Below are 27,243 nucleotides of genomic sequence, written 5' to 3'. Positions count from 1 at the left end.
GAGGACATAGAGGGGGCGACACACTGTCTTACAGACTACCTCAACTTTTGTGTGGACACGGTCGCCCCTGCTAAGACGGTACGGTGTTATCCTAATAACAAACCGTGGGTAACACAGGAAGTCAAAGCTGTCCTCAACATGAAGAAGAAGGCTTTCAGGAGCAAAGTGAAGGAGGAGATGAAGGCAGCACAGCGGGAGGTGAAACGCTGCCTGAGGGAAGCAAAGGACACCTACAGGAGGAAGGTGGAGCAGAAGTTGGAGAGGAACAATATGAGGGAGGTCTGGAATGGTGTGAAAACCATCACAGGCCACAACACCAAGAAAAGCACAGTGGGGGGGACTGTGGAGAAGGCAAACGAACTCAACAACTTCTTCAACAGGTTTGACCAGCCCACAACCCCCCCACCCTCACCTTCACTACAGAGTCCAATCCCCACTCTCCTACCTCCCTCGCTTCCCCCCCTTCCTGACACCATGACACCCCCCTCCTCCAATCCCTCTCTCAGCAGCAAGACATCTCCACCCCTCCCCTCTTCCCAAACATCTCCCAGTGTCACAGTGGATCAGGTCAGGAGACAACTGAGGAAGCTTCGCCCCAGAAAGGCAGCAGGCCCAGACAAGGTGTGTCCTAGGATGCTAAAGGCGTGTGCTGCTGAACTTGGGGAGCCGCTACAACGAGTCTTCAACCTCAGTCTGCGACTGGGGAGAGTGCCCGCCCTATGGAAGACATTCTGCATCGTCCCGGTCCCCAAAAAGAACCGGCCCAATGAGCTGAATGACTTCCGACCGGTGGCACTGACGTCACATCTTATGAAGACTCTAGAGCGGCTCTTCCTCAACCTCCTCCGACCACAGGTACAACATGCCCAGGACCCACTACAGTTTGCATACAAGGCGGGTGTCGGAGTGGAGGATGCCATCCTGTACCTCCTACACAGAGCCCACTCACACCTGGATGGGGGAAAAGGCACGGTCAGGATCCTGTTTCTTGACTTTTCCAGTGCCTTTAATACCATCCGGCCCTGTATGCTTCAAGAAAAACTGAACAGGATGGAGGTGGACCCCTGCCTGGTGGCTTGGATCTCCGACTACCTCACCGACAGACCACAGTACGTCAGGCTGAAGGACATCACGTCTGACACAGTGGTCAGCAGCACAGGAGCACCACAGGGAACTGTGCTGTCCCCTCTTCTCTTCACCCTGTACACCTCTGACTTCTGCTACAACTCTGAATTATGCCACATTCAGAAGTTTGCAGACGACACAGCCATCATGGGGTGTATCTGGGATGATCAGGAAGAGGAGTACAGAAGTCTGGTGAGGAACTTTGTCGCATGGAGTCACACAAACCACCTGCAACTCAACACCTCAAAGACTAAGGAACTGGTTGTGGACTTCGGGAGGTCTAGAGCAGGTCCACTGCCGGTTCAGATAGAGGGGGAGGAGGTGGAGGTGGTCAACAAGTACAAGTACCTCGGGCTGTGGGTGGACAATAAACTGGACTGGTCATGCAACACAGAGCACCTGTATAAAAAAGCCCAAAGCCGACTGTACTTCCTCAGGAGGCTGAGGTCTTTTAACATCTGCAGGAAGCTCCTGAGGATGTTTTACCAGTCGGTGGTTGCTGGAGTACTTTTCTATGCTGTGGTGTGCTGGGGGAGCAGCACAGCAAAGAAGGACTCATCCAGGCTGGAGAAACTGATCAGGAGGGCTAGCTCTGTGGTCGGCATGAAGCTGGACACTCTGGTGACAGTGGCAGAGAAAAGGACATTAAAGAAACTGATGGACATTATGGACAATGCCAGGCATCCTCTGCACACGGCCATTAACAACCAGAAGAGTCTGTTCAGTGACAGGTTGCTTCTCCCAAAGACAAGAACTAACAGACTTAAAAACTCCTTTGTCCCACACGCCATCAGACTGTTTAACTCCTCTCTGGAGGGGAGAGGGAGGGGAAACAGGAGGACAAAGGAGGGAACAACTAAGCTGTAGTGCCTCTTCACCTCACTGTGCAATACCTTTTGTGCAATACTTTTGTAAATAGTCAACGGTGCAATAGACTCAATACTTGAAATGTGCAATTCACTTGTATTTTTATTTTTATTCCTATTTATTCTATTTATCCCCTTCGTATATTTTATTTATATTGTCTCTGTATTTATATATATGTGTGTGTGTATAACTCTGTAACTTCTGTCGGTGCTGTGCTTTTTTGGAAATCGAATTTCCCAGAGGAACCCACCCGAGGGATTAATAAAGTTCTATCTTATCTTATCTTATCTTATCTTATCTTATCTTATCTTATGATTTCCTCGCCATTCTATGAGATTCTTCCAATGCTTCTAATGTGCATATTTCCAAATATATGCATATTTGTGGGTGAACGTAGTCTAATTTAGCAAAGACAAGGCAGCTTTCAAAGGCAAAATGAGTCTGGCAGGCAATTCGCGGCAGCAAACACCTACAACTGCAGGGAATAGGTTAGCCCTGCATCATTTCAGGAAATTATTCAGCAAAGTTAATCAAATCAGAACAGTATAGCTTGCTTCCTCATTTACGCTGCAGTGAATCCTCTGGCTGCAATGATAGGACTTGCGTTCAGATGCATAAAGCTTGTTAGCATTTAGAGCCAGTCGGATATGTTTTTTTCTCTGATGTAATTTTCATTATTATCTCTGTGTTAGTTCACTGGAAAGTATAGGGATTAAATCAAAAAGAGTTTGATAAAAAGGCATTCATTAAAAAAAAAAACTTTTTATTGCCAGAATTTGTATTTCAAATGGAGGGTTGATTTACACACGAAAACAGCTAATTGTTACCAATTACCAATCACCAATAAAAGAAGTACTGGACAGGGTAGGTTAAACATATTTTTTCCTAATTAGTCAAAACATGAGTTTGACGTAGAACAGTGAGTACCTTATTAAAAAAAAGCAGTCTTTGTAGAATAATTGAAAATCCAAGTGAAAAAATAATGTTTCTTTTGATTCTAAAGATGAAAAGAATCCGCTTCGGCACCACCAGCATCTCCAAAGACAAAGAGTGTGCAGGGCTGGAGTTCAGGTTAGAGGATGTGTGTGTGTTTGTGTCTCCATGGGTACATGGGTATGAGCTGGTAGCTGAGTGCTGTAAAGGTGAGTGTGGCTTTGTACTCCAGTGAAGAAGCGGACAATGTACGACATTGTGCGTCTTCGCTATGATTGAATGTACACCTCGTAAATGTATCTATGACTTACTTTCACCTAGTGTTTGTGTATTTTCTGTAGCGCGCGTGAGTGTGTGTGTGAAGGATGTGTGCGTTTCTGTGGGTGCGCGTGTGAGCGAACGGGGGTGGAAATCTTACGACATGTGACAGCTGGTGGGCCGATGCCAATGGGGAAGGATGGAGCAGAGAAGGAAACGACTGTTGCCACGGCAACGCCGAGCTGGAGTGGCTGATGGTCGGGTAGCGTGAAGTAGCTGCCAGCTGAGACAGTGAGAGCTGCGGAGAAACAATGCAAATGATTCGCTGTTATTATTATGATTATGAGCAACAGGGCTCAGAAATATACTTTACACCAGAGAGACACATGTGCTGTCTGAGATGGCAACACCCCATTACAATGCTTTGACACTTATAAACCCTCGTCACTCTACCTGCCTCCAAAACTACTGCTTTTTTGCACGCTGTCATCCTCCCGCAGGTCAACTTTAACTGACTTGTGAGATTGTTTCCATCGTTCTTTATGATTATCTTAAGTATTGTGCAAAAAGTGTCATGTAGAAATATCAATCATTACTCATAAGGGACTTGAAATGTAATTCAAAATGCCTCCAAAGACCTACATTCAGTGGTACATACACTGAATGGTGTACATTTCGGACATCCATCAATACACAAATATAAAGTGTTTATTCTGAATGTTATAATAGCATTTTCTTTCTTATATTTTCCCATTTAAATTTCTGTTTGAAGCTGTTGTAAATGCAGAGTGAAAATAATAAAACTCACCTCACCTTTACTTGATTTCTAAGTAATTTGTCATATTTATTTATGCTTTGCGTTTCTCTTTCCCACTGGAATTAACTGCCCTTAATGTAAAAGTACTTTTATTTTTAAATTGTTCATATGATATCAGCGTATTACTGATATCAAAAGAACACCAGTGAGGAATGTCAAAGAAGGAGTAAAATTAAAAAGCAGGGGAGTGGCGTGTATAACACAACTTTGTTATTTAACAATGATGGAATAAGTGCTGTAGAATTGCACTTATATGGACACTTCAGAGCTATAGACGTGTCTCCACAATCACCATAATATTAAGTATGAAATACATTTCACATGTGAATTGCTCTAATCTTCGGTTTTCCCCACAGCTAATCCTGGGGTATCTCGAGGCATTCCCACACTCCACGGGATATTTTATACTGCAGCGACTAAGTCTGCCTAAAGGTTTCCTCAGAGATGGGCCTCCACAGGCAGACAGGTGGCATCTTGATCAGATAGCCAAATGATACTGTTTATATCTCTAAGCTAAAGAGCAGCTGTTATTCTCTGAGCTCCTTCTAAAAAAATGTTTCTTTCTGCCCAGTTATGTTGATCCTTTGTCTTATTTTAGTCTTTTCATAATAATACACTCTGATCAGAATGAATACATCTAATTAAATGGCCCCCAAATTACCGTCACATTCAAATCTGCACCATTGTCCCCTAGACAGGTGACAGCTTATTGCATCGGATTGTGAAGAGATATTTTATCCAAGTTTGTTTATCTACCTTTTGGGTAAAGGTCTTTTTGTTTGCTACTGTGAAATGATTACTAAAACTTATCCAAATCCTCTATTGTCTTTGAGAAAAAGGCAATGCTTTATTTATTTATTTAGCAGGGAAAATGCAGAATATATGCATTATACCAAATATAGCTAAAAGCTCATTCTCATGCATAGTCCCTGTGCATAGGCTCCTAATGACATGCAGATAACAACAAAAGATAGTAAATCAAAACCTGACAAATAAAAGCGTGTACACAATGAAATACCCTCAAAAGAAATGAAACAATAGTAGTTTCTAACTCGAGAACACACAATCAGCAACCCCAGAAGGAGAGAAAACATTTCATCAGTGTATGAAAATTCTGTGCTGCCACATTCATTCTCCCACAGCTCATTGACTGCAAACCTGAACGTTTTCAAATTAAATTTAAAATGTACTGCACTCTCCGATGCTTTAAGATTTCCACGTTCCCAGTAACTAAAAAAACAAAACAAACTGTTTTATCCAAAAGTTGCAAAACAAAATTTAATGTAGCGCTCACTTGCTTAAGCCAACAATACAACTTGTCACAAAGTTTTTAAAGAGGTTATGGCGCTAAAGTGTGAATAATAACGTATGGTTAACCAGTTGGACATAACTCATCTTAACTTCAGAAGCAGTTACCAGGTTAACGGGTTAAAAGGGACTTCATACACCTCCCGTCAGACTGTACATCTATACAGTAATTGCCCTGTGTACATGCCTGTTTGTACTTGATTATGTGCCCTACTCTTCCTCCATCTTTCTCAGTCCCCCCTCAGATCTGCCCAGCTCTGGAGCCAACAGCAGTCCTCACTGAGTCCTTCCACAAAACTTAGTCTAAGGCTTCGATCATTGCTTACCATACAGCCACTGTACTCTATCAATAATCAATAAATGTTTCTAATTGTGTTCCGTGTTGAGGGCTGTACTAGTGAATGTCAGCTATATACATAACATTTTAAAAAGATTATAGATTTTAGTTTGTCTGAGGCAGTGACAATATGTGTAAATGAACTATGAATCTATTTCATACAGTTTTTGTAAACTGTGTAATGTTTGCATGAGTCATTAAAGTAAAAGTTCTCTCTGAGAAAACACCACTTTATCATTCTCATGATTACGCCTCCTCTTTCTTCAGATCAATAAAAAGACAAAGACCAGGTCGTAATATATAAGGAAATATCTAAAGATGTTATCCCTGATGCCTGCTTTGGATATTTTTGTTTTTTGAAAGTTAGACAATTAATGTTAACTTTTTCCCTAATACAGGTAAAGAACATTTCAAAGTAAAAAAAAAAAGAATTATATGAAACATTTGGGGAAACCAGTTTCCAAAAGTGATACTGTTGTTCCTTTAAATAATTTATAGTGTGTTGAATTAACTTAGCACACTGAATCCTGCATGTCAAGGTTATCATAGGTTATTATGTGAAAGCATTTGAGAAATTAAAACTTTGTGAAATTATTTTGTTTTAGTTTAGTTGTTTTAGAACTTAAATAAATTTATTACTATATACTAAATAAACTATATGATGGATACACATGTTTATTGACACTCTGGATCGGTCAACTGCTTTCATAAAGTTATGTGTTGTTATTGTGAAATATGCACTAATTTTCGTAACTATTGCCTCTGTCACATCCTCCATACAATAATAAATAAAAAGACAAAAACTAACAGTGAAACTTATAAAAACTAAACTAAAACTAAACATTTCCAAATCATAAAAAAGTCAATTTAAATAAGAAAATCCACTCTGGGAACTAACTCAAACTAAACTGTATTAAAAAACAAAAAACAAAAGGTCAAAACGAAATAAAAATAAAAACTAGTTAGAAAATATACAAGTGTAACAACTCTGCCAGCCAAGATTAGTAGGATCAGTGCTGCGTTGCTTATTCGCTCAATCTCCGACAGAGCTTTACAGAATATTTTTTCAGCTTTGGAAGTCATTTTGATAAGTAAGAGAGAAAAGGTTATAATGGTAAAAATAATCTGTCAATGAACTGCAGTATTCCTTAATAATGGGCCTTTCAGTTCACTTGTGACCCATACTGAATCTGCTACACTCAAAACAAATGGCTCTCTAGATGGCAATAAAGATACTGCAATGAACTTTACTGAGCAATAAAAGAAGAATTGCTAACTCACCCACAGCTTTGTTGGCCTAACACACTTTGGTATTTTTCTGAGGACACTGCAAATGCAAATGCTTAAAATGAACTACAACAGACATCCCTGCTCTCTTCAAATCTTATCCTCAACAAGAAAAAAAACAAGGAAGACTTCACATAGCAAGTTCTGATGTGTCTCTGTGACACAGGGTACTTCTTCACAAACTGCTGGTTATAGCTAGTATTCATTTCATAGATGTGTGGCTACACTGTAGCTGCGTGCTGAAGACACAGAGACACAGCCCACGATTCTAGCTATGTGTCCAAGCAACAAGTATATAAGTGAACAGATGCAACCACACAATTTTATTGAATGTCCACACATTGGCTAAATAGAGAAATACAAAAAAACCCTATAAAGACAAAAATCTATTAAAATGATATAAAGTAGCTTTAATGTTGGAAAAACATTAAACTTCACCCTGCACAACTAATCAAATCTTGATCTTGATCATGATTTTGGCTTGGTACAATTAAACAAACATGAGAGTTTCTGCTCCACCAGCAGAAAAAGCCAAAAGCAAATCAAGCACTCCTAACATCAGTGCCCATCACAGCCGGGAGTATCCTGGACTAGTCTGGACGAGTAAATTAAACATTAAAAGACAGAGATACAACAAAATGTAAATGCCTGGCACAGCACAAGACTAAGAGCCTGTCCCTCGAAGCGGATTCTTCTGGAAAAACTTCGGATTTAGGGCAAGTGATGTTAATAAAAGAACAAACCATATACAAAAAGTGCTGTAAAGTTGTGTGTCTGTGCCTGCAAAGCAACACAACTAACTGATCAAACCACCTAAAAAACATCACAAACTGTAGTGTAATAAATGCACCAAGGCAGACTCAGACATCCATGAAAGTGAGTCCGTGCAGCACATCAGTATATCCATCCACCTCACAAACACCAACCAATCACATTCCATGTGGCCACACATGAGACCAATAAACACAGTGAGTAACGAAGGTGTCAGGAAAATGGTCAACATACTCCACAAAAGATATGTTATCCCCTCGAGCAATTATCTTTCTAAAGTGGCAAAATCTGCACTGTATGCAAAATGTAACAGGGGAAATAGAGAGGGATCTCACAGCTGGTGAGTTATATTTACTTCCAACAGGCAGGTACAACGAATGGAGTCAAATGTTTGTTTGTTTTTAATTTTCTTTCTAAAAGATTTAGGCCAGGTAAATAAAGGTTTATTTTTCTGCAAAGATTAATTAAAACGGATTAATTTAGAAAATTTATATACAACGGTACAATTAAAAGATCGTTTTTAGCCATAATCACGCAGCTAATCAAACTCATTACATGTTTCCATACATTCAGTGAAGCAATGTGATCTCGAGCATAATACTGAGTGAACAAACCAAAGACAGAACTATTTTAGAAAATGGAAAAATAGATGCCCCCCCGATAAATCAGATTTCCTCAATATCGATTCTGAAATAGAGTGTTTGATCTCTCTCGGAAGATCACATTTAGAAATCAAGGTCTGCCAGTTTGAACAATGTTTGAAACAACAGATGACCTGATGCTGAAGAGACAGAGCTTTCTCCCACTTCTGCGTGAAAAGTATCCACTTTTTAAAAGACAGGCTAGATAGATAGAAAACCACAAAAAAAAAAAAAAAAAAAAAATCACACTAAGAATACCTGATTCTGTTTCTCCCTTGAAAATGTGTTGGTGTCCTAGTTAAATTGCAACGCTTATTTGAAACCTGTTGCTACGGAAAAACCTGGGTGCGCTAGATTCCAGTTAGCTTACCATGTGTTCTCCTCAACATATCAAAGATATGAAAAAACAGCCACAGCTTAGACGTTTTCTGTGAAGATGCCATAGGAAACAAGATATTTGTCACCACTGTAAAAGTAATGGAACAAGAACAAACAACAACTGTGCTGTTGATAAAGAGCTGCAGGTGACAGGCTGCACACCTCCAACTTCTCAGCAAGATAACCAACTTTAATGTGCCCTGTTATGTGCTTGCTGAGTGCGGCGCGAAATCAAAATAAATCAATTTCTCACGCCATGATGGGAAAAGGCAGATTTGTTTATTGAAACAGTGTGTGTTTGTTTGATTGAGGACTAAACACCAGTTGCTCTTTTGTGTATTTCTGACGACGGAGCTTCTCGAGGACCGACTGCTGCCAAGGGAGGCATTAAACCACACTTTTTGCCACCACAGTAACTAAGACTGCCATCAAATTAATCAGGGTTGAAATATTTTTGTTGTTAATTAAAAAAGAGCTGGCATATAGAACCAGATATATGTTGTTGTTGTTTTTTAAGTTTTAAATACTGCCATCTGTCTAGGAAAGTGGCACTGATGGAACATATGGGACATGGTTTAATTGGAATCAACTGAAATGACACCTAAACAGAGCAAAAATGGAAGATTTTCAAACAAAGTGGTTTGACACATTTTGAATTGTGCTAAGTCTCATAGTTTCCTCGCTTCTAAAGACTATATTAGGTGTGGGCGTAAACCAAAATATGAGCAGTCGGTTGTTGGGATCAAGTCAAAATGTCCTCAAATGTTAAGACCAGTGGACTATCACATATCCACACATGCATGCGATCTCACATTGAGTCATCACGTCTGCACACAGAAGGCGTGAAAGACACTACGCAGACGACTCTGCGTGAGAGAATCTCATACACACACGCACATACAACAGGAGAATACACGGAGAGAGGCAATTAGACGTGGCATAACTGCGGCTGCCAATGTTCTAACCTCAGCCTGTCTGTCCTGACAGCCAAGTGTGTCATTTCTAGTTTCATGGGACCTGCACGTGAGTATGTGTGAATGCGTACATATGTGTCTTGTGGAAATACGTGCTGCTGACGAAAGATCTGAGCACGAAACAAATTCAGAGTGCTGCTTCAGTCTGCTTTGCGTGAGGAAACCGAGTTATAATAGAAGTGTGGACTGGCACTGTGGAAGGATGGACAGCCAAATTCTTGAGATGCGACTGATCCTCAGATTTGCAGCGTGTCTATTATGAAAATTGTTTTTGTTACAATATTAGTTTTCTTAATCCCCCATGGAGTGGGATTAGACAACACTAAATCCATACACCCCGTATCAGGCTTATTAGATTTCTGAGTACGGGATTGTGCTTGGAAGCTACAATGAGCACCAGCTATGTATGTTCATGTTTAATGGTTTAAATCATTTAAACATTTTATTTATTATTCATGCAAATAATTATAATTATTCATGACAATAGAATAAATAGGACACCCTAGAAACAGCAATAATCAGGAAGCTGACACAGCCATCGTTATATGGAGCTACTTTCTATTTTGCAATAACCTTTAATTCCAAAATGACTCTGTTGTAAAGGCTTCGCCTGCATATATATTTGAGATCAGATCAGTGAATGGTTAATTTTAATACAGCACAACAAACACTGTTTGGTCTGTTTACATCTCTGTCTCGTAGTATAACACTACAGTCTATTGTCGAAGCTTTTATTTTGACAGTTAGGGCAAGGGGTACTGTATAGGGCTGAACGATATATCGCATTTGCGATAATATCGCGACATGATCAAGTGCAATTTTCTAACCGCAAAGGCTGCGATTATACTCTGGACATGTCCAAATTCATGGGCTGCATCCTCCTGAGGCCGCATTTGTAGACCGATTACGTCACAGCGACGTGCCGAAGGCTGTCCAAATTACTACCATATCCCAGAATTCATAGCGCGGCCCAGCCAAACTCCAGTTTCCAGCAATGGCGGCCGCTACTAAGTTTTAAAATTACTCATACTAATCTTTCTGGGTCACAAAATAAACTTTTAACATATTTTCAGGCGAGAAAGTAGTTGTGGAAACATCAAATATCTGCTCGGTTTATCAAGATATCCCATATTTGCAAAAGTGCTTCGACGTTTTCAGAGGCGTCTGCTACCCACCAGCTCGACAGCTAGCCGGGAGCTCGAGGGTTACTGATGCGGCCGAGAGCGGCACAACTCCCGGCACATCATTTTCAGATCACCGCGGAGTTTCGCTGCTCGGGTTAAACGTAATATATAAGTCACTTAGACAACCTAAAAATGTTATTGTTGGGCTTTTTTCAGTGTTTTGTTTGTTCGTGAGTAAATCGGTTTGGCTGAGATTAAAGTTATTAGATTAGATAAAATAAAACTTTATTAATCCCCCGGGTGGGTTCCTCCTTGGTTTTCACACAGCTGACTAAACGTCAAACAGAAAACTTATTAAACAGAAGTATGAGACAGTCGAGAATTTACGCCAGTGTCTGGTTATATTTTAGATAGCAAGAAGCAGACGGCCGAGTTTATTAAACTCCACCGAGACAGCGGTGACGCTAATCAGAAGGCTAGACCGTCCAATTTCACGCCTTTAAACTTTAAAGGCGTGTTTGTGTGTGTGTTTATACAATTGCTATTATGTTTGCACTTTATGTGTAATGTTACTGACTGCAGAGATCAGTAAGATGTGTGTATTTTTTATTTATTAGTTTTATTTATTTAATATTATTTTTTAATTGAATGACTGTCTAGTAGTTCACAGATGTCGAAAAACTGAGTGTGGTAAAGCCACTGATTTTTTTTATGTATATTTCTGCAATCTGCACATTGTACTGACTTTCATTTTAATGTTTACACCAGGGTTCCTTGTCAGCACTTTATGCTCAGATGTTTGTAAGCTAAAAATAAACTATTGTGTATGTTCAAATATACTGTTGTGATTGAAGAAGTTAAATAAAAATGTCAGTCATCAATTCATGCATCACCTCATGTCATCATAACAGAGGTCTGTCTTCCAGGAAAGAACAGTTTAAAATTTATGTAATATTGGCCATACTATATGATGTATTGCTTGTCTTTGTTTAATAATACAGAAGACAAAGACCTTAAAAAATAATCGCATCGCAATCGCAATATTGGGGCAAAAAATCGCAATTAGATTATTTTCCATAATCGTTCAGCCCTAGTACTGTAACAGGGTGAATAAGCTACCAAAACCTCATCTTTACTCATATTGAGCTTTAGCCTCCTTAGTGCCTGCTCAAATGCAGTTATATAATTCCTACAGCATATTCAAATCATCTGTGATGCTCACGATTCTGTCCTCCCTCACACACACAGAATCTCCAATTCTGCTCTTACAAATCAATGTGCCTGGCAGGAAGGAAAAAGTCAAGTAATTTAATGACGAATAATGCAAGATACAGTAAGTACGGGTAGGCAGAGTCAGGTGGAATTCAGGTGGGAATAGATACGGGTAGCAGTTGGCACACAATGACAAAAGAAACTCCAACAGACTCGCATGGAGAAAAACTGAGCCTTTATCAGTAGTGGCAGGTTTACTGGCAGAATTAGCATGTGTGTAAAGTGGGTGGAGAAGATCCAATAAGACGGGAAGCAGGGAAAATGGTAGTCACTGCAGGACTGGCAGGAAAAGAAAGAAAGTGTGTACCGGTGACACAAGGAGATATTTTGACACTATAACTGTTTGTTAGCCTGCAGACTGTTGAGCTCAGAATTTGTTGTGTGCTCTTTGACCATTTGTCACGATTATATTTCCATTAGAGTCAAGGACCTAACTTTGCACGTATCCACTGTATATGCTAAACCAGCATCATTCCTTCAAGAAGCTTCATGAATGTTTATCTGCCCGCTCTCTTAGTGTCAGAACGCGCACATAAAGGAGAGAGAAAGACAGAGAGAGAGGCCTTGATGTGGGATCAAGCTCACCATGTGACTCACAGGAAGGAAATAATAGTCAGGCGTCACTTTAAAGGGAGGAGGATTTCGAATGAGATCCAGTGAAAATGTTGCAGGGATTACTGGGATGAAATGTTGAGAACAACAGGCAGAGAAGTCAAGAAAGCTGAAGGTTTAAAATATTACTGATGCACCACACATATAGCCATCTAAGCAAGTCACAATGTGAACATTAGTACTTATAGTTCAGTAAGAATGTATGTGGCTGGGAGACAAGTGACCTCTAATGTGTAACAGTAGAGAAACACAAGTTATAGTATATAGTGACAACCACTGAATTAAATACAACTGTATATATAAGTAGTAATACCAAAATTGTGAAAATATTCCTAAAATATAGCTCTGTTACAGCAGAAATAACTTAAACGTAATGTGTGGGAATTTAATTGTATCTGTGTTGTTATGTTGGGTAGATCATCATAACAATTTGAGGACTATTATATTTTGGGCTATTATATTTAGGATCAATACTAGGACTGTATACATATGGGTCTAAACTTGTGGTCCAGCTTTGTGCCAACAATCTTTGCTATTTTTATCTAGGCTGAACAAGTAAAAATAGTAAAATAAACTGGCGTGCAGAGAGCATGGAAATCAGAGAATGAGGTAAACTGGCAGCTTGTTAAGACTGTGTTAAGAATGTTAAATATGATTAGAAAAATAGCTGCCAAATATATACAAAATTCAGTCTCATTTAGAGCTCAAATGGACAGAACAACTCATAATTACATTCACACATCTTCCATCCATCTACAGTCAATTATTTTGGTGTGAAATAAAAAAAATGGGTGTGGGTGGGAGGACAGTGCCGAGTTTAGAACTGCTCCCTCACAGCGAGGAAGTCGTGGGTTCGAATTCACAGGCTGCGTGGAGCTTGCATGTTCACCCAGGCAGGGCTCATGGGGGTTGTGTACATAACACAAGAAAAAACAAAAACCCATGTAGCCATGACATGCTCATGACATGTACAAGAAGAAACCCTTAATGGAGTCCCTCAGCTATCTGAGTGCTTCTTTTGTTTGCAAGATTCTGACCGGAGAATGAAAATAGTTGCTACATAAAAGGTTTGCGGATTTTCTGGAGTAACTGGGTCATGATTTCTGGAAAAAAGACATTGTTGCTGAGTTGAGTTTTTTAAATCCAAAAGAGATTCTGAGCTCTGGGTAGCTCAAACAAAAAGACTAGATGAAGGCATGAAACAGCATTACAGGCCACAGAGGAAAAACATATGTGAATTAGATTTTTGGGTGAACTGCCCCTTTAACAGTCAATCTGTATACTACACTTATCTTGTCTGGAAAGGCACAGTGTGCAGAATTTTAATGTTGTTATGGATTATATTATTTTAAGCATTCTGGTGCCACGAGCATTTGATTTGTACAGACTTATGCTCTCTTACTGGCTGTCATTCTTGGGGCTTCAGCTCAATACCACCAAAGCAGGATTTTATATATATATTAGTTGGCTTAAAAACACATCTTCTGCTGTTTTAACTAGACCAAACATGACACACTTCTCCAAGATAATATTAACAAGGTAAAAAACTTGGGTGTGTGGTTCGACATGGTGCTCTCCTTCGAGTCTCATGTAAAAGAGATAACAAAGACTGGCGTTTATCATTTGAGGAACATAGCCAGAATCAGCCAAGTTTTGTCAAGCAACACTGCAGAGGTTCTTGTCCATGCATTTGTGTCTTCACGTATTGATTATTGTATTGCTCTTCTTTCTGGGCTACCAAAGAAACATTTTAGAGGTCTACAGATGGTGCAAAATGCAGCTGCTCGCATTTTAATAAGAACTGGGAAATTTGAGCACATTACCCCTGTACTGAGATCTCTTCATTGGCTACCTTGTCAGGTTCGAGCAGATTTTAAGGTCCTGCTGCTCACCGACAAGACTTTAAACGGATTGGCACCTTCATACCTCTCCGACCTTTTACACCTTTACAATCTACGGTCTACGATCTCAGGACTCTGGCCTTCTAAAGGTTCCTAGAGCCAGAAAAAAGACAATTGGAGAGCGTGCTTTTTCTTTTCGTTTCTGTGGAACAACCTCCCTCAAGATATTAGGCAGGCATGCTCTGTGGAGGTTTTTTAAAACTAAGTTGAAGACACATTTGTTCACCCTATCTTACATGTCTTAATTCTACACTCATAAAAATTAGTCATTGGATGAACTCAATTTGACTGATGGCAGGTTTTCCACATAATACATTTATTTTGGTTCAACCAAATCTACATACATCATGACAATTTAATTAAATTGAGTCAGTAGAACACAATTTAAAAGGAAAAAAATTACATTAATAAGATGTGAAAGGTTTTGGTTGGTTCAACTCAATACAATGTCATTCATTTGAGCTAGATTTTCTTTCGAATTGAAATGATTATTTTAAGTTCAACTAAATCATAATTTTAATTACCAGAAAACTAATTTAATTATTAAAATAATGACAAAATAAATTTGTTTTTTCAACTCAGTTTTATTCACTTGAATTAAAAGCAGAAACAGAATATTTTGTGAATAAACATACATTTCACATGGTCAAATTAACCTTAACAAAATCAAAGTGCTCACAAAAAAGTGCCTTACATTTGAAATGAATATCAAATCTGAAAAGCACACACCTTTGTATTACTAGGCAAGACTGAAAACAAACTGGAATTTGTAAAATCCGATTTCACGTAAGAATCATTGTATATATATTTATAGTGACACTTGCAGGTAGGTTTTCAGCAAATTCACAATGATAACCTACTAAACATTGCAATTCACACCATATTATGCCAGTCACTGAACATTTTAAACAACCCAAAAATACTTAAATACAAATATATAATGTATATATATATATATATATATATATATAAAAGATTTTCATTAAGAACATTTTGTGTTACCAAAGGGGAGGTATTTTAATAAAAAAAACCTTTATTTCTCTAATTCAAACTTTTACAAGCTTATAAGAACGGGAACACCAACTTTAAAACACTGGAAGACACCAAACTTGTCAACATTTGTTTTGTCTCTTTGAAAATCCCAAACGCAATTAAAAGGAAGATGCTGGTTACAACCATTGAATTTTTTTTGAGCTAAATTCTCACAGTCCTTTTATCCATCTATAGTAGTATAGATTAAAGGTTACATCACTCACAACAGAACAGCAGACAAAAATAGACAACTTCTATTTTTCAAAAAAAGGGGGAAAAAAAGGTCACAGTTTGAACAAAAGAGATAAAAAGGCCAAAATCAAATTTTGTGCTGGGGTCTTGTTTGCCTAAGCAAACATCTTCAATTTCATTTGTTGCATTTGTACTGAGCCTTTGTCCATCCAGATTCATTAAATTCTTCTGACATAACTCGAAAGTGTACTTGAGGTCATTTGGATAGCTCAGATCAAGTGCATAAATCAGTCCAAAGAGAACGATGAATGACATGATGACACTACCGAGGTTGTTCATAACTGTAGTACCTTCAATGACAACTGCAACATCCTCTGGCTCCTGAATGCCTTCTCTTCTGATGGTGTAAATACCCATGACAGTTGCTGCAGTGGATCTCAACTGTTCATCCTCAGTGGAGGAGGTCTGAAAAACAGGATGTTTCGGGTTTAAGGGCTCTGTCACTTGGAAGGGGAAATATTATGCAAAACTCAGCTTTGTATCCTTTTGTGCTGAAACATGGGTCTCTACTGCCTCTATAAACACTCCAAACATGAATAAAACCCATCAATCTGTTCTCTATCAATAGTTTGGGCTAAGGTATTATGTACCTCCCTTTGGGAGGGGCTTGAAATAGAGGAGCAGCTCCTCAAGTGTCTATAGGTGTAGGTGTGTGTGTGTGTGGGGGGGGGGGGGCTGGGTCAATTTCCCTTATTTCATGACAATTGGGGACCTTTTGAAACAGCTTGTTTTAGGCACATTATTCCGGAAACCAGAGGATCGCTGTAACGCCAGTGACACTAGTCAGTGTCTCGATGCAATCTGCTGGGTTCCTTATATAGAAGACTTTTTACTAATTGGCATAATTAACTGAATTTCATTGGAGTGTTTACTTTATGAAGTGCCTTGAGATGACTGTTGTTGTGATATACCGCTATATAAATAAACTGAATTTAAACACTGACAGAAAGTGGATGAATGTTTTCTTCACATTTACCATGTTTATAGAGGCAGTAGATACCTACATGGCAGCCCCAAAAAAATGAACAATTGAATTTTTACTGAATCTGTCCCCTTAAAAGGTGCTCTCCAGTACAAGTTTCAACAATGACTATTAAGAGTAATACATATTTCACAATTATATTGTCTTATTTGAATATATGAGCATTTTGCGTGCGATGAACCTAACTCAAATTGAATCTAGAAAAGAAAGTGTGATAAGCGTACCAGATACTCCTTGAACAGTAGGTCTGGATCTTCATTAAAGTAGATCACCAGGCTTTTAAGAGTATGCTCCCTCTTTATGTCGATGTCATCACACTAATGCAAGGGTGGGAAAAAAAGGGTGAAAAAAATGGAATTGATTGATTGCATTTAATTGATGGGTTTATCATTAGTACTGACCAAACTACTGATCGCCATGATATCCTTGATCTTTTGGCCCTTTGCTCCTTTGCTCCCCTCAAAAATTTGCATCAGCTTGTCTGTTAAGTTGTCCAGCTGAGCCAAGAACTTCGCCTGCAGGGGTTTTGTAGTGATCTGCAGGAAGTCTGCATTCACCTGGAAATAAAACATACATAAATATAGTAAACTAGAAGTTTAAATACAGACTGCTGAATCAACACACTGAAAGTTGCTAAACATTTGAACCATCAGTGAAGTTTGTCAAGACCTAAACTGTTTTTAGCTGAGTTTAGGAATATATCGCCACCTGTTGCTTTGGCATGTTCCTAGCAGCGTTTTCCTTCATTTTTGCGTTTACCTGTGGACGGGATTATTTTTTAAAACGAAAACGGAAAATCTCCGTTTTCAAAAATACCTGTGTAAGTGTGGACGTAGCCGAAATCTTTTATAATAATAAATAGGTTTGAACATCACGGGAGTGCGCATTGTGCTGCCTGCAGTTACTCTTCCGGCCACATGGTTCGCTTTTGGTAGCACCCTCAGTAAACTATGTAGTGCTTTTAAAGACACCTCAAAACGATACTTTCTACTAGAAAATGGCATTATATAATAATAAACACAGAATACATAATTTTTAGATTATAAAAAGAAAACAGTAAGAAAGAAGTTAGCTATAGGACATCATCTTTCATTGAGCACAATGGCTAGCTGCTAATAAGCTAGCACACGTTCCGACTTAAAAGTTGGCAGCTACACAATTTCTCCTCTAAAACAAGGCACTTTTGAAAAGACCTGGCTATATTGTCAAAAAAAATAGTATTCAAGCAGAGAAGAGAATGGTAGCACCACCAAAAGTTCAAAAAACAACTGTTACAAGCTTCTATGATAAATAGCATTGCCATAGATTTAGCTGATAAAGAAATACACAATTGGATATATGAAAAAATAATATTTTACCTTACCTGAAGGTGTAGTTTTATCCAAAAAGTACAGAAAGGCCAAGAGCAGCTGCATTCATTTAGGTGATCCTGAAAGAGCGCAAAATTTTCAAAGAAGGCGACCGTTGTGTAACTCAATAACTTTGTGTTCTTGTAACAAAGACTGCTTTGAGAGAAAATAATTTAGGTTCACCACACGAATAATAATTGCAGTAATGCTGGAGTGCTACATTTGCGTTGAATGAGATTAAAAAAAATGTTTAAGCTTAAAGAGGGGCTTGAATTTATTTCTTTGAGTTTACAAATACTTAATTGCAAAAATGTACTCCTCCTACCCCCAGTGCCCCAACAAACTCATTCATTTTGTGTTCAGAATCAGCCTCTGCTGGTTTAGAATAATTTTAGGTTTACACAAAGAAAATCAAATTAATTTGGTAGTTTTTTAATTACATTTATGAACAACTAACAAAATTTGTATGTGTTCTTTGAAAGGAGGACCTGAATCTGTTTTTTGAGTGTATGGCTTTTAGTTTTTAAATTTTTACTGTTTTTTACTTGTATTGCTATGTATCGCTTTTATTATTTTATTTATCTCTTTAGTTTCAAATAGTTGTACAGCACTTTGTTTGAAAGTGCTTATTATTATTATTATTATTATTATTAGTAGTAGTAGTAGTAGTAGTAGTAGTAGTAGTAGTAGTAGTAGTAGTAGTATTAGTATTATTATTATTACTATTGTTGCCTTCCTTTATTGAAGTCATTTGGTCATTTTCACCCAGAAAGCTACTGGTCACTGGACAGTTGCTCTTTTTGGACCATGCTCTGAAAAACCCTAAAAACCCTGGTTGTGTGGGAAAATCCCAGTATATCAGCAGCTCCTGAAATACTAGGGCTAACCTGTCTGGCACCAACAACCATGCCAAAGTCAAAGCCAATTAAATCACCTTTCTTCCCCTTTCTGATGTTCAATTTGAAGTTCAGGCATACCTACAAAGTAGCTGTATACTTGTGATTTCCATCAAAGCATGAAATTGAGTTTCAAGTACACAATAATAATTAGATTTTCAAAAGTCATACAATAAAATGTAGCAGCAAAACCCTGAGTATTGTTTTAATTGATATAAGAACGAGACACAAACAACACTTTGCAAAGGAGGGCTGCAAAAGTTAGGTCCGAATGAGCAAGTGCCTGCTGTCGAACAAGCCCACTGCCAGCAACAAACTGAAACACGGTCTCACCTTTGGCCCCCAGACTACAAGACCACCTGGGTCAACAGAACACAAGCGCGACCCTGAAACACGGCCGCAGCCTGATGAGAGAAATCATCAACAGAGGCAAACAAACTCAGCTGCTCTTCCAAATGCTGGCTATAAATACCACAGGATCTTTAGCATTCTGCACCGCGGCAAAGAGAGAGCATCAAAGCAAGAGAAAGTTGTCAGATCCCACAATGCCGGCGCACAGAGTTAAAGCATGCAGCTTGTTTACAGAGCCATCTCAGAGAAGGATGCCACTGATTAATCAGCACCTGACAGCCATGTTGAAGAGAAAAGGAAAATTTTGTTGAACCGGGAAAAATATCATCATAAGACTGAACAAGCACTTTTTTCCATACATGTTTAAAAGAAAGTGAGGAAAACAGACAGGGAGAATGATAGACTGTATTTGTGAATTTTGCAACAGCTAACAGAGTTTTGATGAAATGTAGGGTGGCTGCCAACAGCAGTGGCACTGATTCACACGCCGTTTTCTGTTTCTTCTTTTTTCAGAAAGATCCTGGATGCCCACCAGATATCTACTGAGCATCTAAGGCACTAATGACTGCTGCCTTTCACCATTATTCGCCGAGGAGTGTATGTGAATGTGCTAAATATTTACCGTTTACTTAAAGCTGCCTTGGTTTATGCTTTTTGACCACTCAGAAGTGAAAGAACCAAAAAAAAATCCCCACAATGATGGCTGATATGGTGGCAAATAATTGCCTATCTACATAATCAGGAGTGAGGCTCATTTATGTGGCGTGATATTATAAAATATCAGAATAATATTTTAAAAATACATCTCAAAATATCTGACACTTAAGCCCAGAGTTAGCTTTGTCAAACTGTTATACCCTCTACTTTTGACTACCTCCCAGCCAGGAGGTCACTTAAATAACACCGTAAACACTGTCTCAGTTCTTATTTCACCACATCACCAGATCCTAGACTCCTCTACCCAGTTATTCAAGGTCAAGCCCTTCCTGTGCACCGATCTGTTTGCTAAACTTCTTACCCACTTTCATTTTTGTCCACAGACAAAAATTTCCAGTTGCTGCCAAACTCCAGCCACTTATCCACCTCTGCTCTGGAGCTGCACTGATCTCCTGGTTCCACAGATTAATCTTCCTGGCTTCACTAAACTCGTCTCCTCTGGTCAATCCACAAGCTGCCACTTTGAACCTTTCCCCCTGGCTCTCTTGGTTTCCTCTGTTATAAAGACACTTGGTAAACAATCTGAATTCTTGTTAAGCTTGTAAATAGATGATTCTTTGTTTCTGCACCCTACCTGTTTTCACAGTTCTGCATTTAGGTGTTCTGTCTAGCCTAAAGACATATGTTTGCCGTTGCTCTTGTTGTTTTTGGAGTGTTTTTGTTTCAACTCATTGAAAGGCATTTAAAAATGAAAAATCATCTTTTTAAACCTAGAATGAGGTTTGTCCATTAATTCAGTGTGCTGTAATGGCCACTTGTGGTCACAGATTGTTTTTCTCCAAAATTTACATCAGCAGCTTATTAAAATTGGGCTGTGTTTTTCTGCCTTATGATTTGCGTTCCTCCTCTGAAGCAAAGTTAATTGCTCCTTTTGGGAAAATGCAGTTGAACTTTAACCCTTAATCCTTGAAAAATAGGATATGAGAGCGTCCTAATTTGCAGTGGAAATATGCAGAAATGTCAGCAAATTTTGTATTTTTATTTTTTCAGAATAATTCGGGGCCGAATGTTTTGGGAATTTGATTTGATAAGACTCATGAGCTCTATATAAAATGGTAGATTAATTTAAGCACAACCATCTTTTAATGTCATCCCCAAAGAACTGCCCAGTATGACCAGAATTGTCTCTTCCCAACCTCTGGGAGCTGCCCTCTGTAGGTTTCCACCGCCCTTGCTGTTTAATCAAAATGAGGGTCGATTTCTAGAGTTCAAGGCTGCGATGATCTCACAGCTCCCAGCTGGTTCAATTTAAAATGAGTCGACAATACAGACTCATTTTGGCCCAGAGAGCCAACACTGAAACAGAGCTGATGTCTCTCCTCCTCCTCCTCCTCTGCTCTGTGTCACTGGCCTCATCCTGAGAGAGAGCACCATCCATCACAACTCCCAGTCTCCACTGACACTTCTCACTTAGGCTGAGGGATGATGCTACAAACAGAATGCCGGCACTCACGATTGAGTATACTTCTTAATGCTTATTAAAGGGTAAAACGTATTCATTTGAGCTCTAAGCTAAACTACATTTGTCATAATAACACAGTTTAATCAATAACATTGTATTGATCGCTGCTTATAATTACATTTATTATTAATTTTTCTCCAGCATATTAACATTTTAATTGTTCTTGAGGACATAAAGTATAACTCTATCATTTTTTAGCATTATTTAATATTTATATATAAGTCCTCTTTGTTCATTGATGTTTGAACCTCACCTCGTCTTTGCATTTGCCGTTTTCATGCTGAGGATGGCTTACATTTTACCCTTTAACAAACCATATTCACTAGTGATTGGTACCATTCTGACTGCGCACTCTCTACATCTTCAAATTTTTGAGTTAAGTGTCCTGTTACTTTCTGTTCTATTTTGAAGCAATCGTTCTATGTATGACTCTCTCACATTATTATGAACTTCTTTTCATTGAGGTTTGGAGGTATTTGTTTATGCACAGCTCTCTGGACTGCCCAAATCATCACCCCTCTGCCACCAAGCTTGACAGTTAGCATGACAATTTTAGTTTTCACCAAATGTGGCACTGTGCACTACATCTCCATTTGGCCTTGTGTGTCCAAAGGACATTTCTCTAGAAATGTTTTTGTTTGTCCAGACGTCACTTTGCACACCTAAGCCATGTTGTGATGTTCTTCTTAGAGAAAAGAAGTCAACGCTGCCACTGTATTTATACGTTACACATTAATGAAGGGTGCTGTGAGTGCGACTACAAACAAAGTGTCACTCTGTGACAGGATGGGAATTGAGAGGGGGGTGTTTGCGAGAGGCCCCGTGCCTTTCTTTAATTATGTCTCCCAGTTCCACTGTTGTTGAGAGATCTGGGTCAGATAATGAATTTTTCTTGACTTTTTTTTTTCTTTTTAAATTTATAGACCTGACCTGCAATCTCTGTCGACAAACCAGACAAAACCTAAGTGTGGGTCTCTCAGAATTAATGATCCCTGTCTAAAGAGCATGTAAGGGGAGCTGTGTCCATGTACAAGGGGCAGCTAGAGGAGCTTTCTGCAGGCGGGAATCTATCCAGGTCAGCTTTGAACCAAAATGCATTCATAACAGTTCCTTTCAAAAAGTGCAGACACTGCGTTTGCTTTTTTCTTGCTTCACTCAGGTAACAGCAGAATAAAACACAAAAGTTTTATTGCCAGGGTCACAGGAAGAAAACCCCATTGTTTGTGTAAACCACACAGCCTGTGTGCCCTCCCCTCTGCTGCTGTAATATTTCCAAGCATTCAACAGTGCACCATAATAGAATACAACATGAACAATTCCAGTTTTATCATAGAACCAACATGACCCTGCTAAAGCTATTCTAAATATATAATTTCAAGAGGACTGCTTCCAAAGAATTGAAATGTTCCCGCTGGAGGAATTTGTACAGTTAACAGCTAAAGGGTGACATGTTTTCTCAGTAAAGAGTTGAGACAGAGCAAAGTTCCTGCAAACATTAGTGCAGGTAAATAAATGACAGATGACTGGAGCAGGTAATGGACTGACCTTTTGACTAATTGTTTGTGTAAAAGAGTCTGTGTGGACCTACTGACACAGGTTCCTTTTGAAATAAGTATGAGTATAAAAGACAGCTTTAAAAAGGGTTTACTTGTTTTAAGTATTAACTTGGAACTTTAGAGAGAAGCTTTCTTGGCTGGCCAGTATTATAGGTCACCTGTAAAATTCAATAGGTGAGATGGTGTCTTACCCCGGGGCCTTGAGGAGATTCTGGAGGAGAAGCTGGTGGAATGCGTTTCCGATCTAGAAAAAAGAAAAACAAACGCACAACAAAGAAGATAAAGGCATTCAACCTAGAAATGTACACATCTGTAAAAGCCTTCCACTTCTACGACGTATTCATGCTGAAGTCTTCATTATTCATCTGGAAATGTGCTAACAGCTCCAGTTCATTGTTTAACAAGGTTAATTAACAACATTGTAATATCTTCCACATGCTTTCTGCACCTGGTAGCACAGTTCATTTTATAGTTTGGTTAGACATTCAGTGGAATATTAGCTTGTGAGAGGGAATAGAAGTTGACTGCAAAATGCCACCTTTGTAATTGCTTTCCTGATGATTGGATTTGCGGTGAGCTGACATCTTGAGGTATAAAAAAAAACACTGTGATAATGTTTACTCAGTGCAGTGCACAGTGGAGTATATAGCCGCGCAGAGCACTGGAATACCTAACTATTTACAGACCTAGCAAATCTATCCAATTTCACACAGATAAGGAGGTGAGTTGGATTTAAATTTCACACTGACTTTAAAGTCTGACAATGCTTCCTGAGATTTTTGGTTCGTAGCCATGGTAATACTGAAATGAAAGGTTCTCTAGCATCCCTTTGTCCTCCCTCTCCCTCACGCTGTCTCGCTCTCCGTGCTGGGCTTGACTGGCCTTTTGGAAATTGCTTCGGTTTGCCTGGGGTGTCTTAGTGTAGCTCCCATCTGTTCGGACTACGTGCACACAGAGTGGACATGGTGCTGCACTGGCTGGCTCTGTTTCACAAATGTGCTCTGGCATGCCCCCCCACCCCCACCCCCTCTGGCAGCCATTTTGTTTTTAGGGCTTTCTCACTGTTTTTACTTCTCGAGCCCACGGAGAGTGTGTATCACCTCATTAGCTGGACTAATGTGCAATTAGCCATTTATTTGTGATCCCTCAGAGGCCTTCTTGACAGATGAGTGAACTACCACATGTGCGGCTGGTGAATTCAGACACCTTTACGAGCAGTAAAGTTATACAGCTACGTAAGGACGACGGCCCATTAAAATTAATCTGCGTCTAACCAGCCAGATATGCTCCCTGATCTTCTTCTTAGCTCATCAGTATCAACAGGGAGCGATGCATGATGGTCACGTAAACGACAAGGAATTAAGCGACTAAATTATAGATTAATAAAAGCGTACAGACTTCAGAATTTCCAACATTGTAATGCAAAGTCAGCATGTACCGTATGAGTTAAAGAATCCTTCTGAGATCAGGTTCTTTCTGACATGAATGCATCAATAACAGCGAATTTCAGATGGAGGGTGCATTTAAATTAGCTATCTCCAGTTTAAAGCATCCTTTCTGGCATATGTTTAAATCCATGCAAATGCAGTCTTGGAAAAAAACAAAGTTGAGGATGATCAAGTTGCCTAAATCATAGAATGGCAGTGATTCATGGTCTCATTCTCCTCTGAACACCAGCCCAAATCATTCAAGCTTCTTGGGCAACCCTCTGAAGACGCGCGAACACTGATTAAAATGTCATTACTGACAATGCGCACTGCCAGAAGCTTTCTCTACACACCGATGAAGTAGACCCCTGATCAACCGCATTCTTGTCTCAAAAGTTAACAGCATCATTAGGAAGGTAAATCATCGAGCATACAGCCTGGGTCCACTCAAGTTTTTTCTGCTGTCACCGGGATTGAGTGGCTGTATGCAGTGTTTACTACACTTTTTTAATCAATTCACTGGCAGACACAGAGCAAATCAGCAGTTTGTGTTTCAATAAGAGATGCAGGCAGTGGCACATCATTTATCTTTGGCTGCGTGCAGGATGTGGAATATTTAATCAGAACTTTGTTTCAGTGGGAGGCCTCCAAAGCTCAGGGTTCAGCAGTTATTTTTAGAGTATCGTGGAACATCCGCGCTTAATTGGAAAAGATTAAAAAAAAAAAGAAGAAGAAGAAGAAGCTTCTGCTGGAGAAATCCAACAGCATCCACTGATAACCCCCTACCAATGTGACAAATAAGGGGCACGGTTCAGACTTAATTTTACACTCTTCATCGTAATGCTTACGGAAAGCAAAGAAGAACCAATATGCATGGCTGATATGTTCTTTCTGGAAAAATGTTTTTCAAAGCTTTACCACAAAAACCTCAACAAAGAGAGTCCCACAGTAAGAGTATCTTACCGTTACTTATTGCTTATTATGAATCATGAATATGTTTTTTAGCACCACTTTGATATTCTTTACCCCGATATCCATCACATCTACTTTTTGAATGTCTGCAGAAGTTGAGTTGCTGAAAAAGCACAAAGACAGTGTGCACTGTCTAAACACAGGCTTTCATTAAAATCAATCATCAGTCATATGTTTTCACTTGATAGCTGTGGAGCTTGTTCTTGAACTGTGAGTTGTGTCTTACTGCAAAATATTAAAGAATAATTCCAGTTTAAACATTAAACAGTTTCACCACATTCAGCAGCTTTAACAATATTACAAACCACCAACAATATTTTGGTAATATGCAATATTCTTGTAGAAGCAATCATCCTGAAACGCCTCTGGGCACTTATTTGAGCAGTTATTTTGAGTCACTATATTTATTAAATTTAATTTCCCAGTCCATGAACTGCCACCTTATTTTTGTGAAGGGCTTTGTGTGTCCACATGATCTTATGAGCTGCGTAGTCTGGGGCAATGTATTCCTTGTAGGGCCTCCCAAAACAAACTGCTCCTGGGTGAGCGGCTAGACTAAGATCAATTAAAAAAACACTAAACAAACAAACAAAACAAAAATCGAGGGACATGGAATTTCCACTCTGAGAGCAGATGTAAGATGATTTTGCAAAGTAATGCAGGTTTAATATCAGAGAGGCCCTAATGGACAGCCAACGTCTTCACCAATCCCTTTAGGTGTATCCTTTATTCCCCCCAGACTCCAATCATAAAGTATATTGATCACGTAGAGAGCAGGTGGCTCTATTGAGATAACATGTGCACAAGACAGGCTAGTTCGATGCCTGTTGCTTCAAAGTTTGGCTGATTGCAAACAGGTGCCGTTGCACTATTGAAGTGCACCCAACCTATAAACACACGCATGCACAGAAATCAGACTACACTCTTTCCATTTTAAAAAATTATAGATGTAAGCAGCGAATAGCCTTTTATGTCTTTTTGTGGAGGAAAAGTCTTTGTATGAGCTTTCCAATTAATGTGTGCTTAAAAAGCTATTATGAATTACATAATGATATTTACCCTGTGAAGGTGATGAAGGTGATCTTCTCTGGCGAGGCACGTCTACCTGTTTTATCCTCAGGGATGGCTTTGGGCTGGATGCCTTCCTTTCCAGGCTGGATGACAGCCAAAATTTGATCATATCCTTTGCTTCTGAGACCTCCTTGAGAGAAGGAAGTTTCAGACATTTCAACAAAAAAAACAAAAACAAAACAAAAAACAGAATGAAGAGTTCAGATTCTGCAGGGAAACGAATGAAAAAGCTGACAGAAGAAAGAAGACGTGATAGTGACATGCAGTTATTTCCAAACACCCAAGCAGTGTTGCAATCCTCTGCAAGGTGTGAAAAGTTAAGTCATATTCAAATCAAATCAAATCAAATCACTTTTTATTGTCACATCACATGTGCAGGCACACTGGCACAGCACATGCGAGTGAAATTCTTGTGTGCGAGCCCCACAAGCAACAGAGATGTGCAAACACAACAACACAAACGAGCAAAATACAAGAATGGCCAACCTGAAACTAATAAATATATGTACAATATATAATAGTGTATGCATTTCTGGATGTGTATACTAAATATTTTCCTACGTGTGTGTGT

General features: G+C 39.1%; 1 protein-coding gene across 3 annotated transcripts in view; it reads right to left on the bottom strand.

Annotated features, from left to right (window-relative positions):
• nphp4 (nephronophthisis 4) overlaps positions 1–27,243 on the bottom strand; it is a 184,499-nt gene that overhangs the window by 65,760 nt on the left and 91,496 nt on the right. For all 3 annotated transcript variants that reach the window (XM_085343906.1, XM_085343907.1, XM_085343908.1), the window contains 3 exons: positions 26,661–26,802; positions 23,394–23,446; positions 3,344–3,481 (listed from right to left, as the gene is read on the bottom strand). In XM_085343906.1, the coding sequence (XP_085200032.1) occupies positions 3,344–3,481; positions 23,394–23,446; positions 26,661–26,802 (333 nt within the window). The remainder of the gene's footprint in view (positions 1–3,343; positions 3,482–23,393; positions 23,447–26,660; positions 26,803–27,243) is intronic.

This window comes from Diplotaxodon limnothrissa, linkage group LG20 (genome assembly GCF_057381915.1).
Source record: "Diplotaxodon limnothrissa isolate DT_005_m linkage group LG20, D_limnothrissa_male_GT1.1, whole genome shotgun sequence".
Lineage (NCBI taxonomy): Eukaryota > Metazoa > Chordata > Actinopteri > Cichliformes > Cichlidae > Diplotaxodon > Diplotaxodon limnothrissa.
The sequence above is the reverse complement of the archived record's forward strand: the minus strand, read 5'-3'. Positions and strand labels throughout refer to the sequence as shown.